The sequence below is a fragment of the Toxotes jaculatrix genome, chromosome 17 (assembly GCF_017976425.1).
Source record: "Toxotes jaculatrix isolate fToxJac2 chromosome 17, fToxJac2.pri, whole genome shotgun sequence".
NCBI classification, from domain to species: Eukaryota; Metazoa; Chordata; class Actinopteri; family Toxotidae; genus Toxotes; species Toxotes jaculatrix.
In genome coordinates this window covers 13,516,854-13,534,545 of record NC_054410.1, presented here as the reverse complement: position 1 = coordinate 13,534,545, position 17,692 = coordinate 13,516,854, and the positions used below count along the sequence as shown (strand labels likewise).

Here is a 17,692-nt window from a genome sequence, read left to right as displayed (position 1 = left end):
CAGTGACTGTTAACAGGGAAATGTATGTTCAGGACAGACGAGACAGACCATAGCCAATAGACAAACACGAACAAACAAACTCTGTATGGAGACTTATGGTGTCTGGAGAACTGTTTGTCCCAACTGCTGCCTGTTTCAGCTTAATCTTCTATTGCAGATTATCAATATGCCACAACAGTGCTCTATTCAATAATATTCTTCTAATTTATTGGAAGGTCATTGTTACTTCTCTACCAGTAGTTCCTTTTGGTTTCTCTTGCCTCAGTCAGTGCCTTGTTAATCTGCAAGTTAAATCCCCCCTGGTAAATACAATGAGTGCCTTGTTTCTTTGTGCTTTCCCTTAGTACATGCTGAGCACTTTAGTTCTTATATATATAAATAGGTATGTGGGTTGAGTTTCAAGTCTAAACTCAACAAAAATGTGAAAACACTGGTCCCCATTGGATTTAGAAAAAAAAACCCAAAAAGAAAGTGACAAGATTTTGGTAGTTTGATGAGATTCAGGATTCAGGATTACATGGGGTGAGAGGAACAAGTTTAAACATAATTATTTTACTTCATGAGACATACAGTTCATTTTACCAGCTTCTGAGCATTTATAATTTCTGTGGATTTACTTGCTGCTAAAACTCTGCAGGATCCCTTGTGATCCTGGAAACCTCTCACAGACCATTGGAGGAAAACTGGATGTTGGAGTTAGTGTATTTAGTATAGAAATTTTAAATGGTTTAAAAGTTTGTATTGGTGTGATTGTACAGGACACAGTGCTGCATGTCTCCACTGAGTTTAGTCATGTTTGCTCTGACACGGCTTGAGCTTCGGCGAATTTCCTGCTAAGCTGCACACTTTGGAAAGTTTTTTTTGTATTGATGGTGGCCATATTTTTCTGACCAATATTACAGATTTATAATCGAACTGTGTATCTCAGTACCACAACATATGACGAATGTAGTGATGAGTCGGAATCCAAACAATCTGTCATATTACCGTTTCTCACTTTCACACTAACTCAGAACTGGAAGTAGAACTCATTGAAAACATATCACATTTTGTAGAACTCAAAAAATTCCAGTAAAAAAAAGAAACTAAACATTTATTTCTTAAGGAAATACAAAATGGGATTTTGTGATAGCTTATATGCTTATATAACATCATATACAAAAGTATAAAAAACATAAACATAATTGGTTGTAACAATATGGTAACAGAAAATAATGTAAACAGTCCATATATATGTGCATACATGACGCCTGCGCCAAAACATAGGAATAAAGGGGAAAAAAAATTCAGCTGCTCTGCCACCAGATGTATAAAAAGAACAAAAATGGCCAGAATATCATGAGGGGTTTTATGTAGTTTAAAAAAAGAACTACTGACTTATTATGTGATGGTTAATGCATTTATCTTTTCTGTTAAAATTCCCAGAATGCATTTTAACAAAGCCAAAACAAGCAAAATAATCCTTGTATAATCCTTGACTTGTTAAACAGACAGAGAAATCTTGCAACCCCTCATTAAATTCAGACATCTATTTGTAGCCCACATACAGTATAACCATTGTTCTTTGAGTCTATCACACCTCCCTCACGTAGAAACAGTAATTGAAATGCTGTTGACCCAACAGTTATATATAACTTGGCTACAGACAGACAGCCATAAATGTAGCACAGTTTTAGCCTTGACTTCTTTTGGGATATTCATAATAAAAATGTAAATTATTAGTTTGTAAATCACAATATGAATTACTGAAATTACTGAACTGAAATGAACTTTTGATGTTTTCAACAGTGGAATTTTTCTCTACCACACTCTGAAGTGATTCCATTTTGCCCAATGGCTAAAGTTAAGAACAGATAAAGGATAAATCTACTATTAATCAACAAACTGAATGTAAGGAATGTAAGATAATGTGTTGTGTTTTTTTGGGGTAACCTCAAACTAATAGTGGCTGGAGCTCTAATGACCAAAATGATGCCTAACTTTGGGAAAGCAAAAGAGAAAAGAAAAAAAGTTTGATTTAACTGCCAATCAACAGTGTTCAGTCATATTGGCTCCACATTTTGTGCTGTGATGCTCTGTGTCTTTGGGTAGGAGGGTTCTGCTGGTTCTCCTCCATGACCGAGGCCCAAAGCTAAGTGCTGCTAGTTGGCTGCTTCTTCTCAACTGTCAAACGTAGGAACTCATCGCACCTTCACTTGGCCTCCAGCTGCTGCAGCAGGGGGTTCACCTCGCTCTCCGGGGTTTTGACACTATCTGTCCTGACAATGCACGTGGGACGATGGCGGTTAAGCATGAGGATCAGTTGCTGTCGTTCAAGCTTCAGCTCCTCGATCTGCGCTTTAAGGTCAGAGTTTAACATCTCTAATCTCTCCGATTCCTGTCAAGAGGATGGAGGGGAAAAGGGAGCAATGAGGGGGAATGACTGAAATTAAGTAAGGATGTTTTTTGGCAATTGCAACAGATAAGATAAATATATGAGAATGGAAAATAATTACAAAGTGAGTATCCAGGCATGTCTCACCTTTTGTAGATAATCTGTCCTCTCTTTCTTTTTGTTTCGACATCGAGCTGCAGCCACTTTGTTTTTCTCTCGCCTTCGTTTCCTCCTCTCTTCTTCTTCATCTCTCTGAAGAACAGAGCAGGGAAAAAAGCTTAAGTTGTGATGGACCTGCTGCACAGCAGGATACCCTCCAAGTATATGAACAAAATAAGAAATTAACACTTTTTTGTCTTCTTTATATTGTTTTTTCCCCCACTAATTTAACATGTATGTTACATACATACATATACACATAAACCTCTTTAACATAATGATGGGAAACTCTGATGGTAGGAAATGTGATTGTACAATGAAACATGAGCTGTAGCAAGTGTTTTGCTGGGCTTTTTGCATATTGATAGTGAGAATGGATAAGGCCCACCTTGTGCACAATGCGACTGCAGTACACAACTTTGTGAGTCACTTTATACCAAACGCCTTCACGCATTCTTTATGAAAACTCGACTAAAACTCAACTCAAATTCAAAACTCAAACTAAAATCAAAGCTAAGAGCCAGAGATCCGCCTGGTTGTATATATCCTGTCACCATGATCATATTTTTCCCTGGACACTAAAGGTGGAGAGGCTCCCACAGGACATTTAACCACAGTAACATGGCTGACTGTGTCCACTAGGTGGTCCCATTGATTAAGATGTGTCACAACGCCAAAGCAGTTTTAGCTTCAGGCAAACCTGTCTCTAAGATGTGAGGGACATCTGTGTGATGCTGTTTAAATGCTGTTTTTGATTGTTGCACTTGTTGTGGTGACATCCCATTAAAAAGAAGACAAAAATAATCCAAAGTAAATTGGTAGAATGACCTAGAATAAGCATTTGGAGTAAAAAAAAAATCAAAATATACAGTTTGCATGCACAGACGTTTAAGAGTTACAGGCTTCCCTCTGCTCAGCGTGTCCTATACCTCTGTTTTGATGACTAGGGGCCTTTTCCCCAGGCTGTCCAAGAAGTGCAGAGGTGACAGCATTGTCCCAAACTCCTGGAGGTCACCAAATTTGAGCTTGTCCGTCAGCGTGGTGGCTGAAATCCCAGCCAGCGGGCCCAGGCTGGGCAGGGAGCCTGCTGTCACAGAGGGATCTGGGATTTGTCCTGGCATCGTGTCAGACTCGGTCGTGACCACAGCTAGGGAGGCAGAGGGAGAAAATGGGAGACAGACTCAGACAAACCAGATCAATGAAAAACACGGGAAAAAAAAACTGTCTGCGCTGCTTGTCATAGAACAAACTGGGGCATACTTTATGGTATGAGGGTAAGAGAGAGCCATTTTCCATTAAGAAATTGGAGGAAAATAGATATGTAAGTGCTTTATTTAACCTGCAGTATTTACCTAAGGTGCACTGCTCCTTTCTAGCAGTCAGACTCGCCTTGCTGTGATGAATTGCTGGTCTGTTATAGGAGCCGGATGCTGAGGCTGCTCTCATTAGGCTATTTTATTATTTTGCTTCTTTCTCTGGGGTGAATATGCTACCATTTACAGGAGCCTTGGCAAGAATTTACCTTATTTAATTCCCAGAGGCCCAAAGAGAGATGAACAACAGTGTACAAAGCAGACTCAGACAAGTTCCCCTTAATTCCAAGGGGACCTAAAGCCAGCCATTGCCAAAAAATACCCGTTAACTGCGGTTTCCTCCTTATGAGACTTAATGTCTGTGGAGCAGAGTGTGGCTGCCAAAACACATCATAATGTGGTGAACCCAATTTGAACTTGTTTTCTTTTGTTAAACCAAAAGAAAAAATAAAGATGACGCTGTTTTCTTATTCTGTCTTGAAAAGATTTTCAGAGTTTTCAGCTGTCTACAACTGGCAAATATGTTAAATATGAAAAAGGTGAACATGGACATTTAAAACATGTCCAAAGACAATGAGAGAGGTGGATGAGAAAAGCCAGCCAAAGACACAGGAAATTACTACAACAGCTCAGCGGATTTCCAAGCCACATGATGAAGCCAAAAACTACTATCTAAGGTCAATTACTCAGAGACCTTTAGCCCACACTACAGGAATAAACAGGCACATATCTGATAGAAATATCGCCACAGAAAACAACCACTTGGCTGGTGAGAATGTGTGAAGGCAGCTCAGGGGGAATTTTAAGGGAAACGTTGTATGTATACCAATCATGCATCTGTTGAACAGCTCGGCAGAGACCATCATGAACTTACAGGAGACGTGAGAACTGCACATGGGAATAACTTTCCATTTTTACACTTCCCCAAACGACAAGTCAAAAATGACAAAGTGGAACTCAGACCATGGTGTTGCCACATGACGGCCAGAAGCAACATTTGCTTTGAAAACAGTGCAAAACACACACACACACACACACACACTGGTAGAGCAGAAGTAATTTGTAATTACATGCAGCAGAATTGTGGTTTGAAACTTTTAATGAAACCACAGCAAAAAGCCAAAACCACCTTAACCCCACTGGTCTTAAACATTTTCATTAAAAAACAAAAAAAAACATTCCCATGCACACAATGTGGACCAATGGCTGCCATGTGGATTTAATATGGTCCACAGAGCAGGTGTGATTAAAACAGTTTCTCTTACTGTGGTAATTATTACACCTGAAGCTGCAAAGAACCAATTAACTTATCATAATTGTTTAGTACTCCTCGCAGTTTGACACGATAAAGCCCCAGTTCAGTTAGTGAATATGAAATTGCAGTATTTTATGAGTATATGTGGATTCTTCAATCTACTGCTCTGTAGTGTAGCATGCAAACCGAAGCCAGTGGTCAACTTGAAAGCGGAAGTTTTTCTTCAGTGCGGCATTTGCCTTACGTAACTTTGTCTTTCCATCAGAGAGCTGCAGTGATAAAAAAAAAAACGCTTACAGCGTTTCGTTCAGAGCCGATTTCGCTTTGAATAAACACCCGTTTTCAGCTTCACCGCGCCAGCAAATGTATCGCAAACGCCGGACTCCACAATATAAGGACATTTTGTTCTGAATTGTTCACGCCGTGGGTCCGTGTTACAAGAGGAGCAATGCAAAACAAAAGACAGTGATGTTTCTGTGGCATGATCAGTAAGATGTGTTGTCTGCCTGGATCAGAAAAAAAAAAAAACGAAAGGAAAAATACATAAAAGTCAGAGAATGCACGGAAACGCACCGTGTAACCGAAAACATCACAGACGTGCCCGCTGCCTGCTCACCAACTATGCTCGCTATGACCGATGCGTGGCGCGCCAATAAGCCACTCAGCGTGTAGAAAAATTATTCAGCTCTCGACTCATGAAGTTTCGTATACCGACCTGACTTTGATCCCAGGTGCAACAAATGTCCTTTCTTCTGGTCAGCCGAGGGTCGAGAGTAGATTTTAAAAAGTGGAAATCGTTGCATCAGCCCGATTTTAAACGTGATCCCAATCTGGGAGGATTTGGGAATGCGGAAATTAGGCTATGCCAGCCAAACGTAAGCAGGGATGTAAAAAAGTACATAGTGGGGGCAGAAGTGGGGAAGTCGCACCGCTCCTCCCATAAAGAAACACTGAGGCTGCAGACTGCTGCAGCCACAGTGTGTGGCTCGGATGGAGGCCTGCACTGCAAATACAATGCCACCACTGATCTACTGTAAACCCTAAAACAAACCGATAATACACTGATATAGTTCAGTCATTTTAACTTTCTTATTTAAAATACTAGTCATGTTTAACCCCCTTCCCCCTTTTACTCTGCCTTGCATATTATACACGTACCATAAGCTCATTTGGAGAACTATAACCTTAGAATTTAATGTATTTGAATACATTTTTTCATCTTGACTAAGAATCAAATTTCTCAAGGACAGACTGCAAACACCAGCACCAGACACCACTCTGAATGTAGATTTATTGTAATTATCCAGCAGCATAGATAAGCAATCAATGCTCATATTATTTTTAAATTTAACAAATAAGTCGAAATCTGAAAGGTAAAAAAATAAATCATAAGTTACATCTTGATAAGATATATAGTATATAGCACTGGATGTTTTCATGGAAAACTTTCAACATTTTAAACAATGAGGTCAAACCACAGTTGATGACATTGAGGTATGCAGGTACTTAACATGGATGACTATGTAAATACAACAGTTACAGCAATCAATACACTATTGACACCAAAACACAAAACCATACTGTAACATTAATTTTCCACATTACATCTTAGATCTAGGAAAAGATCAGATATATATGAGCTTTGAAAATTATTTGGAACTTCTCAGCATGCGTTTTAAAATCAAAACTTACTTCAGGCCCCCTCCTGTTAAAGTAAAAGCCATGCTTTTAGCTACATCACTCTGTTGGCTATGTATCTGGAGAAAGTTTATACGTTTGCTTAGTCACACACGAGACGGTTTCATGAATGTATTCCTTGAAGTGTTACAGCATACTGTGGCATATGTTGTTCGTATCATTTCAAAGTCAGGAACCTGCAAACAGAAAAACCAGAGAGATCAGACAGGTAATCTCCCTCTGTACATTATAAGGCTAGGAGAGTTGGAGAGTTGAGGATATCAACAGATTCAGCTTTGCCCCCTCCACCTTTATGGCTGTCCAGTCCCTCTGCGAGAGAGTCCAGCTCAGGACACGCAAATGTGAACACGGACAGGTAGCTGCTGCAGGTGGGGGTCGAGGTCACCACGGGAGTGCTGAGAGGCTCCAGGTCGCTCGAAACAGACTTGTACAGGGTCTCCCAGTCCGAGACCCCAAGAGAACTGCTCAGATCTATGTCTGGCACAGACCTTGCCGTCTCCATGGGGGTTTTCTCTTCTAGACTGGGTAACATGCTGTCCAGCAGCCCGTCCTTAATGTCCAGAGAGGGCTCGAGATCGCAGATGTTGATTTCAGCACTGGCACACAACAAGATATTGGAGTTCCCAGAGATGGCTGTGGACGGATCGCTGGGGATGTCCATGTCCTGGAGCGAAGGAGCTTCCTGGGTGCCATCCTCTGGAAGTCTGTCCTCATCTGGACTGGGTGGTAGCTCTGGGGACCCCGTGGGTTCCTGGAAAATAGCCTCCAGCTCTTCTGACATTTGGCACACAGGTTTATGTGTAGCAAGGATAAATTCAAGCCGCTCTTTCTCTTTGAGGAGGTTGGCTATTTCCGTCTCCAGGGCTGCTTTTTCCTCCTCCAGCTTGTCTGTCTCCTTCAGATAGATCGACATCCAAAATCATCCACATGGGAAAACACACAACAGCGGGTGCAAATGACAGCTCAGTAAATGCATCACTGTTTACTTACAGCTTGCAGTGTATCTGTGAGTTCCCTCCGTCTGTTGCGACACTTTGCTGCGGCCATTTTATTCCTCTCCCTCCTTATCCTCTTCTTCTCTTCCTCCTCTGGAGACAGCTGGCATGTGAAAGAAATAATTCAGTTATTACTTTGAAGAATCCAGCCATTTCGCCCCCTAATCCACTACATCCGTTGCCAGTTCACCCTCTGAAAAATGGCAAAAGCATGTTTCGCTGCAATGCGTCTAAAAATAGACCATTGTTGCAGACTTGCTGTGACCTGAATATAAATTGACTGCCTAAAGAAGGCACACAGCCAGCACCAGAGGAGCATGCACAATAGCACTGTTGCACACAAGGAATTCAGATTGGCATAGGTAAATTTACACCATTGACTGTCCTGTCCAATAGCAGGTAGACTTCATCTGAGCTAACCTACCTGCTCTGTTTTCCCCTTTCTGACAGCATTTTTTCCCTTATTCCCGCCTGCTTTGGGTGTTGCCTGGCGAGAGCTTTGCGGTTCATTGGCTTGCTTGCTACCCAGAGACGGGGAGACAGATGTAATAATCGTAGGCTGGACCATCCACTGGAAATCTGGGGTAGAGGAAATTGCAGTGACTGTTGGAACAAATGGGGTGTCTTGAACGCTCATATCTTGGCAGACCTCCTGAGAAAAAAGGAAATAATCGACAATGAGGACTACAATAGAGATTTTTTCTTTAAAGAATAATGCCATGCTATTAGTGAATCTTATTATGATGCCAGTCATCAGTGAAACCCACAAATCGCATGTTTAGAGTCTAAAACACAGGGTAGCCTGCATGTGTTATATTTTCTTGAAATATACCCGACCAGAAATAGCCTTCTCCGGATCAATATTTGACTTTATCATTGTTTCTGACGTCAACACTGACGCAGAGCTGCTGTGGAGTCTCCTGAATGGATTTATTTTTCTCAATGAACCGCTGCATCGACACGCTCACATTTGGTCCCAGGACGTCGGAATCATAACAAGACGACCTACAGACCAATTTTGTCACATCTGCACATGCTCTCATCTCTGGTTCAATTATATATCAAGTGTATCAAAAATAAATAAATAATAGTTTTAAAAAAATGATGTTTAAAAAAATTAAACGCACCCAGGTAGCACGAAGATAAAAAAAAAAACGCACCCACCAGCACGAAGATTAAAAAAAAAAAGCATTATGGGACTCAGCTCTGTGGATCACATAAAATGGGTTGTTATATCTGCTTGTTAACGGGGTGCCCCCCCCCCCCCCCCCCACCCCCCCACCCCCCCCACCCCCCCCACCTCCCAGCCCCCTCCGGGCTGCATGTTGAATATATATGATCAACAAAGCCACTCATACCTTTGCATTGCTCTCTGAGGAGGAGGCTGGAGAGCTCGCCTCTTCTGGCGTCTTCTGGCAGAGTGTCCCGACAGGAGACTCTGTCCGGCAGGTGGGAGAGACTGAATCCATGTCAGACGTCAGGTTGTTATGATACATCACGAGGGAAGGAAAAAAAATACACACACACACAGACACACACACACATACATACATAAAAGTCCTGATCAACGACAAATATGACTCTGGCCTTCCGCGGGGCAGAGCGGCTCGGGTCTTTTCTCCAGGTATATACCTGGTAACTGGACGACTAGAATGCAAGCCCCTCCTTTTATGCTCTGCTAGAATTTTATGAATGAACCAAGACTGTACCATTCGCGGAGGGGGGAGGGGGGGTCAGACTGGCAGCCACACAGGCCTACATTTTGGGGTAAAAGAGCATTATTTTGACATTCATCCTCTAGTAGATTCTATTCCACGAATAATATGTGAACATTTTTTTTCTTAGATCTAGTCTCGACCACACAAATAAGCAGTTTTCAGTCCCTGTCACGAATATCTGCTTCATATGAATGCAATGTGGGGTGAGAAACGTGAGTCTTTTTATAAATACACATTTGTAACCATTTCCTGGGCGATGAAAACTTGATGTTCTGGTGCGTTCATTTGATCAAGGGTAAACCCATACATCAGTCATTACGAGTACACAGCCGCCGAGACGCATTTTGCACAACCACTTCAAAAATACAGTAGGCTATGTCGACTATAGCTTATATATACTATATTTACTATAGCTGTCTCCAAAATGATTGATGATGAAATTTCCTTTGTCACATTAAATAAAGGTCTAGTATTTTTTGTTGTTGTTGTTGTTTGTTTGTGGTTTTTTTACGGTCTGACAGACATCTCTCCATAAGCTCCGCACTTTAGGGCTGCTTTATACAAAGATAAGAATCAAGGGCTGTTGGCAGACATAATGAAATGCTGCTGAATTGTTTACTTGGGGGAGGAGGTGGGGGAGAGGAGAGGTTGGACATGTGGGGGCGGGGAAGTCACGTGACATGACCCGGAACTGGAGGGAGGCAGAAGGAGGTGGGGGTGCATTTGACAGCAGCATCAGTAGCTGCAGCATCCATCCTTCACTCCCATCACAACAAGTGAGCGGTACCATGTCCAGATTTCGCCTTTCCCTCCTGTCATATTGGACCCGGTGTTTCCTATTGTTTTTCAGTTGCTCTATTCAACTTCAGGAAATGTCTGCAAGAAGACAAACGCAGAAATGTGCTGATCACAGGAGACTATAAAGTCAGCAAACAGCCACAAACCACAACTAATCTGAAGGTGAGTGAACGCAGCTGTAATTTATGGCAAACTTCTTTAGATTGTTTGTCTGGTATGGGTATGGGTTTAGGCTGCTTGATTAGAGGAGTAAAAGGTAAAATCAAGCTTTTATTTTGCAAAGGGCATTTAACTATTTAACTGATGGAAAAGACTAATATCATATGTTGAGAACATTGTGCTGCCTTTAAGAGATATATAATATTGGTTTATCACCAAGCTTTACTCCAAGGGACTTAGTGTGGCACAGTGCACTGTTTTGGATTCACTGAGTTGAGAATTGAGAGATCTCTGTCTTCACTCAGATCACTGATTCTTTTGGCCACATGTTGTACACAAAGGAGAATGGCACAAAAGGAAAGTTTTCATTCACAACAGAAAATCACGACTAGTTTAACATTTGCTTCACCAGCAGTAATGTATAATTTAAAATAATACGAAATAATGTCTTTTCTCAACTAGCTATCAGTGATAAAGGTGTTACATATACTGTATATATATTATATTATATATTCCAATGTAAACAGAGAAACAAAAGATTATTTTACACTGCATCGTTGAGGTGATGGCAAAAGCCTCTGACAGACTGTAAAAGTGAAGAAACGAACCCTTCTTGAGGCGAAGCTAAGACATCTTCAGTACCTCTCACAATCCACTGTAGAAAACTTAAACTACTTGAGGAAAGGAGGCAAAGAGACGCAAGACACACATGGCCGATGGACAGAGTAGTATCCTATGTATGTGTAAATCAACGTCAGGGCAAAAACCCTCAACTGCACTGTTCTCTATGGAGTAAAATTTCAATTATTTTCCTCTTTTGGCCACATCCCTATGTGTCATGTCATAGTAGGTATTTTAAACAAATGGTGGAAATCACCCGGCCTTTGAAACTATCAAGTTGACTGAGCTGTTAAAAAAAAGTTGTGACAGTTTTAACACGATTTGACTGCCATTTCCTGTCTTAAACAGGTTCCTCCAATGCACAAGTGCTGCTCTTCAGCATCATCTCCGTGTGCCGTTTGATCACACTGGTCACATGGCAGGTTTTTTTTTTTTATTTAAGACAACTCTTCAAGGCAAAGAAGTTGATCGACTGAAGACGTTTTTCAAGCACAACCATGAAGGACACAACTTGATCATCAAGTGGATTTCAAGTTTGGGAATATTTTCATGCTCACTACTGTGTGGCTTTTTCTACTGTTCTGATGATGCATCACATTTCATCACTGTTGATTTATTTTAGTATTTCCTCTTTCTGTGTACTCACCAAACTAAATGTATTATTAATATTAATAGATGCTTTTATTAATAGGTGTTATTAGTAAAAGCATGTCTTTTGGGGAAATCTGAGTAATTGAACCATTTAATAAGGTGTTTTTTTTTTTTAGTTACATTTCGTGTCTTTTTGTCAATAAATTGCACATTTAAAATAAAATACACACCCACTTATCTATTTCCATATAGTTCCCAAGCTTTACGCATTCTTCTCAGTTTTTGGAGGTTGGGCTTCTGTAATTCCTGCAGAGACAAGAATGCTTAGTCACCATCAGATTGTTGTGCTGTATAATGCCTTCAGTGCTACGTCTAGTCCAAAGTTCAGCATGCTACTTCATCCCAGTACCTCCTGGTCTTTGTCCAAATGGAGAATGTCTACGAGGGGAGCAATGGAAGGACGGCCATGGGCACACTGGAAGGGTAGCTGACAGGAAGATAAGGATGCTACCAAGCTGTGGCATTCATCTCTGCTCAGGCTGTCATTGAATTTGATGGCACCTGTTTAATGCATAAACATATACAAATAATAAGGGTAAGGATTACAGGCTCATCACCGCAGAAAAAGTAAACTGAAGGATGGAGAGAAGTAATTTAACTTTACCGTGGCATGCTAGGGAGGCAAGCACTTTCAGCACAGTGAGAGGCAAAGTTCCTCTCACTGTGCCAGTTGAGCGAAGTAACTGAAACGGTAAGAGAAACAAAACATTTTACCTTTCATCAAATAGTAAGAACCTTTCTGCACGATTAAAGTTTAGGAGGTAGAAAGACATTTTCAGCCTTACCTCAATCTGCTCTCGAAGATACTCCTGATGAGATGAAGCAAAGTGGAAAACAGAAAAGAACAGAACTGTAAAACCATCACTTAGCTAAATGAGTGATACGGTAAATGATCGTTATACTGAGGTTTCACAAATCTCACCTCAACTATAGGCTTGATAACAGATGGTCTCCCCCGCCTTAGCTCATTACTCTCCTTTTCAATGAAGCACAGTGGTACCTTCCCCACAAAAACCTGTGGATCAGCTTCCTGTGAGAATTTCACTTCCAGGCCTAAATTCCGTAAATGTGCCTGACAGGACCTGCAGGAGGAAGAGTCCACAATCCATTAAAAATGGATTGACTCTGACTATTAATACAGGCTACCACAACAAGAACACTTGGAGCACTGATTCTGCTGAGTGTGTAGCCAAAGTGCTACTCAGCAGCCCAGAATGAAGAAAATATGAATATGGTGAAATGAGGATGAGGTTGCGTCACTGTCCCCACCCTTTTTTATCATCTTTATTGGTGCCATCCTTCACCTCATTGCCAACATCTGCTGCTGGGTGTCCAGGTTGTTACACAGAGCAGATAGTAGGCTCTTAAAATTAAACCGGTTTAAGGCCAACAGCAGTGTAAATAAATGCATAAAGCAATGACAACATCATCACACCAAAGTTAAAAAGCTGCATGTACTGTAAATATACAGTAGGCAAACACACCTAAGCAGCCTGAGCTCCTCTTCAGTTACACTGATCCGAAGAGGCGGCAAAATGGTTGATGAACACAGACGTCTCTCCCCTGATGCATCTGGGTCTTCCTCATAGGAATCTGTAACAGCACATACAGTTGTGACTGTAGCACGACATCAACACAATTATTAATTTAACATTTAATTCCCAATGTTAACACTGCAAAGTGTCTGTTTTTTTACCTGCCACTAGATTTTCTAGTCGGACTCTCTCATGCGCAGCATGTTGATCCACCAGCACCAGAAGATTTCCTGTGGTTTCAGCATAAAATACACATATATAAAAATGCTTGAGACGTTAGTAGAACAACAAATGACAAAACAGAGAAGTTCTGGTCTGTACCTTCAGTTTCAGTGTGTGCTGCAGCTTCTTCATCTCTTGTGTTGATAAGACATGCAAGAAACTTCTTATCCACCTGATGAATAACCTGTAAGGTAATTAAATAGCAATAAAGACAAACTGCTTGAAGCATTTATGGAAGATTTTGTGAGAATGTTCAAAGAAAGCCTAGAGAGGCACGTACCTTCATTGAGTGAATCATGGCTTTAGAAAAGCGGTATGGAAACAGGATGTTATGGATCTTCACAGCCAGCCCATCAGCTTGCCCAGTTGATATGTCTACACCAACCTGTGGGAACAGATGATAATGATTTATCAAAAACAACCAAAACAATCACAAATCCGTTCTAATACAAAGTAAATGTTGTTTACCACGGGAGGTCGGACAAACACAGGATTATTCCATTTTGAGTACAATGAGGAAAGTGAATTGGAGCCCTCACCACCATCACCGTCTGTGAGGGTAGACAAGAGTACACGTAAACACAAACAAGCTTGTATTCATTTTGTACATGTTGTGTGTTAGGTCCCTTACAGTCTAGAGTCTGATCTGTCTGTGAGGTACCTCTGTCATCAGTCCCTGAACTAAACACTCTTCCTGTCCTGGATTTAGGCAGGAAGGGCAACACTACATCCACCTGAAATGGGTAACACCTGTATTCCATCCCTACATGAACATGAAAGTGAACATGAGCACTATGGCTAACACTTGATCCACATGAGAACAGATGGTAAATCATTTCTCTAGTTTAGATCAATCACAGTGAAGGTATTCTTTTTTACTGATTTCTACTATTTCTTGTTACTATTATATCTATAATTACAGTTTGATTGCTAACTTACCCGTTTCAGAGATGACGCTAACTGCCATATTGGTGACATCAGATGTACAGCACACTTGTGGTTCTTCAGCAGATGGGTCTTCATACTTGCTGAGCCCTGTCACTCTGTTGACGTAAACCGTCTTTCCCACAGATGTATCGTAGTGATGAAGCCAGTCACCCGATGTTGTATCCTCTTCCTTCTCACCCAACTGAGGGTTTGTATTGCAGCTTGAGACTGGCTCAGGATCCGGTGCAACGTCACAGGGATTCTCATTGTTGTTGCTGTCTTGGATATCATTACCACTACTGAGACAGGTATTGTTGTGTGAGCTAGTCCCGGAAAAGTGTGGCAACACTTTTGAACCCTCTGTCCTGTGTTGTTTCAAATGGCAGAGTTTAGCTGCCAAAGATTTTTTGCCTTGGTTCTGAGCTGAGCTTGGTTTTATCTTGGTGAAATGTGAGAATGCTGGTGAGCTTTGGAGACTGCTCTGTGTCTCCTTTTTTTGTGTCTGTGCAACATCACAATCTTGCTGATCTTTCTGGCCAACCAATAAATTCTGAGGATTCAAAATGAGGCTGTTTGTTTGAGGGAGCCTAGTATTACTCTGTAAACGAGTCTCCAGAGAGGGCAGTTTCATTTCATTAGATTGACCAAATATTCTTCTAAACTTGTCAAGAGATCCAGACTCCCTACATAAAGACAACCTTTGACAAGATGCAATTCTGGGAATCTTTGAGGGAATGACAGGAGCAAAATCTTTGCATAGTATCTGACAAGATCTGTCATGGCCTCCATCCAGTGAAATTTTGCACTCACCTTTCTGTGCTAGATTTTGCTGCTGATATACTGACTTGTTGATTTGGGACAGATCCTGAGTCTGTAGACTTTGATGAATGAACGGATCAGACAGACTGATCTTCCTTTTACTTATCAAAGTCTGTCTGTGTCCTGCATCTGGACAGTCATTTAATAATTGCTCAGTATTATTTAAATCAGACTGAATTTGTTGAGTGATGCTGTCTGGTAAAGTCACATTGCTGGTTGGGGTTATATTGTTTAACTGTATCTCTCTTTGCTGTTTTTCATCTTCTAGCTGTGTGACTGAACTTGACATGCATATCATTTGAGAGCCTTCCCCAGGTTTACTGAATGTTCGCTCCCATTCTTCAGAAATGTTATTATCAGATGCAGGGTCCAGACGATCCAGACCACACTGTGGCTCATCTCTGCATTCTTTGTATACGCATCCTTCACTCTGAATCTTTTCCAAGTCATTTGCACGTATCTGTTCAGCCTCATCTTCTTTACATTCCATCAGCTCAGACTCCTGGCAAACACTGTCCACAGAAACACAGTTATCTTTGCATTTACGATGAACAGATTCAGATGCCAGCATCATTCCAAGACTGCAATCTAGTGTGGAAGCACTGCTAGTTGCTTGGCCGCCTTTGCCACTGTTGTTCCCCTCTTGCTCCATATTGTCAGTGCCAAACAGTTGAGGAGATACAGAGTCCAAGTCATCTTGAGAAAGCACAGTCACCAAGTTCTCCCTGCTCAGGAAAGCTTTCACTGCCTCTTCTATGCAGAGCAAAATGCCACCCCAGTCTTTGAACTCTATTAGAGTTTTGGCAGGCTCCAGACAAATGTCATACTCTGAGTAAGAGCATTTGACATTGATGATGTACACTCCATGCAGCTCCTGGCTTCGTTTGTGCTTTGGACTCCTAATGGCAGACAGCCCATCTGGACTGTCATTTTTCGGATTTGAACTGCTCAGTCTGCGCAGGAGAAGGTTCAACAGCTTGTGTATCCGTGTTTTCAGCATCAGTCTGTCATTTACATACAAAAACTGTAAGCTGTTGTTGTAGTGGCCCTCTCTGCCAATGTAACCAGTCACTTCAAACTGTCCGTGTGTGTGGCCTATTTCTCCCAGTTTCTGCGCTCGCCCAAGACCGTGTATCTGAATAAACCTGTGGTAAGTGTTTTTGGCTTTGGGAAGCTGCACCATCATGGCTCCCGTGCAGTCATTCTTCAGGCTGAAAGACACAGAGGGATGCATCAGAGAAACAGCCTCCAGCCTGTGTCTGATCCTCTCACCCTCCAGGACGGCATCCATCCTCTTCCTCCGGACTGGCATGTTGTGGAAGAAGTTGCAAATGACAACAGTGGTCCCTGCAGAAGGTCGAGCAGTCTCTGCTTCGAAGACATCCAAACCTTTGCCATTCTTGAAAATCTTCACGTGTGTTTTCACTGATGACCTGGTCCGGGATGAGATTTCAACAAGTGTGGCTAAAGAAATTAGACTCGCCAAAGCTTCTCCTCTAAAGCCATACCACCTGAGGTTGTCCAAGTCCTCCAAAGAGCTGCATTTGCTTGTGTAGTATCTGTTTCCCACGCACTCCATATCCTCAGCGCTCAGCCCAGCTCCGTTGTCGATTACCTGAACTTTGAACGCCTCCATGTCCATCCTGACCCCCACACAGGTCGCCCCGGCATCGATGCTGTTTAGGATGAGCTCCTCCACGCACTGCTGAAGGGACGGGATGGCGACTCCGGAGCGAAGTTTCCCCTGAACCTCTTTAGGTAAACATTTAATCATGGTGTTCTACTGTATATGTTTAGTCTCTTACCGGTTCAGACCGACTACAAAGTAATAAGATAACTGGTCAGAGGTCTGTTGCTAGCCAACGTCCGGTAACATTAGCTTAACGCCAACTAGTTCCATGAGTTCCAACGATAACATTTTCACCGAGGCTTATTCAAAAAAAAACATATAGCTTAAATAGACAAATAAAATAAACAACAGAAAACCCTGCTAAAACAAACTCAGGTACTGTTTACAGTCAACGTGAAACAATAAGAGATGGACGTAACAGCTAACATCCAAAGCTAATAGTGCCATCTTCTGGTGTGAAGGTCTACATCTTTTTTTTCCTTTGGTCTTTGGAAAATAGCAACTAGCGTTTAATTTGAAAACCGCCACCTACTGTACGAAGTGTGTTGTCTCATGTGTTTACAGACACACAGTTCTGTACTTTATTAACTGCCATTGTATTATCCTTGTATTCTCAATTTGAAGTCGGTGCAGTCAAGTACAAGTGTGATATCACTACAATTTGATTGCTGGACCCTTCCAGCTTTTCTCTTCTTCACTCTTATTAACGTTTCCGGACTCCATTCATGACCCATCTTATATTTAAGTAGTACTCAAATGAAAGGTCAGTATGTACAAAGAATCACATTTTTCTCTATTTAATTTTGAATGTCAGTGGT

General features: G+C 41.6%; 3 protein-coding genes across 7 annotated transcripts; all 3 read right to left on the bottom strand.

The window, feature by feature from the left end:
• Positions 1-1,066: 1,066 nt before the first annotated feature.
• On the bottom strand, positions 1,067-5,998 carry jdp2a (Jun dimerization protein 2a). 2 transcript variants are annotated; one of them, XM_041061504.1, is made up of 4 exons: positions 5,817-5,998; positions 3,463-3,680; positions 2,522-2,626; positions 1,067-2,377 (listed from the first exon to the last, which is right to left on the bottom strand). In XM_041061504.1, the coding sequence occupies exons 1-4, from the start codon at positions 5,902-5,904 to the stop codon at positions 2,192-2,194; spliced, it is 597 nt and encodes a 198-aa protein (XP_040917438.1). In that variant the 5' UTR covers positions 5,905-5,998; the 3' UTR covers positions 1,067-2,191. The 2 variants fall into 2 exon arrangements, with proteins under 2 accessions (XP_040917438.1, XP_040917440.1); XM_041061506.1 differs by lacking the exon at positions 5,817-5,998 and adding an exon at positions 5,675-5,808.
• Positions 5,999-6,411: 413 nt separating this feature from the next.
• fosaa (v-fos FBJ murine osteosarcoma viral oncogene homolog Aa) lies at positions 6,412-9,506 on the bottom strand. The gene is made up of 4 exons (XM_041060725.1): positions 9,153-9,506; positions 8,219-8,446; positions 7,790-7,897; positions 6,412-7,694 (listed from the first exon to the last, which is right to left on the bottom strand). Exons 1-4 carry the CDS (start codon positions 9,504-9,506, stop codon positions 7,026-7,028), a joined length of 1,359 nt encoding a protein of 452 aa, XP_040916659.1. The 3' UTR covers positions 6,412-7,025.
• Positions 9,507-10,264: 758 nt separating this feature from the next.
• mlh3 (mutL homolog 3 (E. coli)) lies at positions 10,265-17,214 on the bottom strand. Of its 4 annotated transcripts, XM_041060722.1 has the most exons (13): positions 14,438-17,214; positions 14,130-14,261; positions 13,967-14,049; positions 13,779-13,883; positions 13,598-13,682; positions 13,438-13,506; positions 13,226-13,334; positions 12,664-12,823; positions 12,527-12,550; positions 12,346-12,424; positions 12,091-12,242; positions 11,916-11,987; positions 10,265-10,388 (listed from the first exon to the last, which is right to left on the bottom strand). In XM_041060722.1, the coding sequence occupies exons 1-12, from the start codon at positions 17,016-17,018 to the stop codon at positions 11,916-11,918; spliced, it is 3,651 nt and encodes a 1,216-aa protein (XP_040916656.1). In that variant the 5' UTR covers positions 17,019-17,214; the 3' UTR covers positions 10,265-10,388. The 4 variants fall into 4 exon arrangements, with proteins under 4 accessions (XP_040916656.1, XP_040916655.1, XP_040916657.1 ...); XM_041060721.1 differs by lacking the exon at positions 10,265-10,388 and having other exon boundaries at positions 11,804-11,987; XM_041060723.1 differs by lacking the exon at positions 10,265-10,388 and having other exon boundaries at positions 11,804-11,987; positions 14,160-14,261.
• Positions 17,215-17,692: the final 478 nt, after the last annotated feature.

Bases quoted from the DNA above. Each gene is read 5' to 3' on its own strand.
- jdp2a (XM_041061504.1), bottom strand. From the start codon at position 5,904: ATGCAACGATTTCCACTTTTTAAAATCTACTCTCGACCCTCGGCTGAC. The intron at 3,681-5,816 runs GTCGGTATACGA...CTGCCTCCCTAG, and splicing joins GCACCTGGGATCAAAGTCAG to CTGTGGTCACGACCGAGTCT. The intron at 2,378-2,521 runs GTGAGACATGCC...TCCTCTTGACAG, and splicing joins GGACAGATTATCTACAAAAG to GAATCGGAGAGATTAGAGAT.
- fosaa (XM_041060725.1), bottom strand. From the start codon at position 9,506: ATGGTACAGTCTTGGTTCATTCATAAAATTCTAGCAGAGCATAAAAGG. The intron at 8,447-9,152 runs GTATGAGTGGCT...CTTTTTTCTCAG, and splicing joins CCTCAGAGAGCAATGCAAAG to GAGGTCTGCCAAGATATGAG. The intron at 7,898-8,218 runs GTAGGTTAGCTC...TTCACATGCCAG, and splicing joins GAAAGGGGAAAACAGAGCAG to CTGTCTCCAGAGGAGGAAGA.
- mlh3 (XM_041060722.1), bottom strand. From the start codon at position 17,018: ATGATTAAATGTTTACCTAAAGAGGTTCAGGGGAAACTTCGCTCCGGA. The intron at 14,050-14,129 runs GTAAGGGACCTA...CTACCCTCACAG, and splicing joins GACAGATCAGACTCTAGACT to ACGGTGATGGTGGTGAGGGC. The intron at 13,884-13,966 runs GTAAACAACATT...CTGTTCCCACAG, and splicing joins TGTTTGTCCGACCTCCCGTG to GTTGGTGTAGACATATCAAC.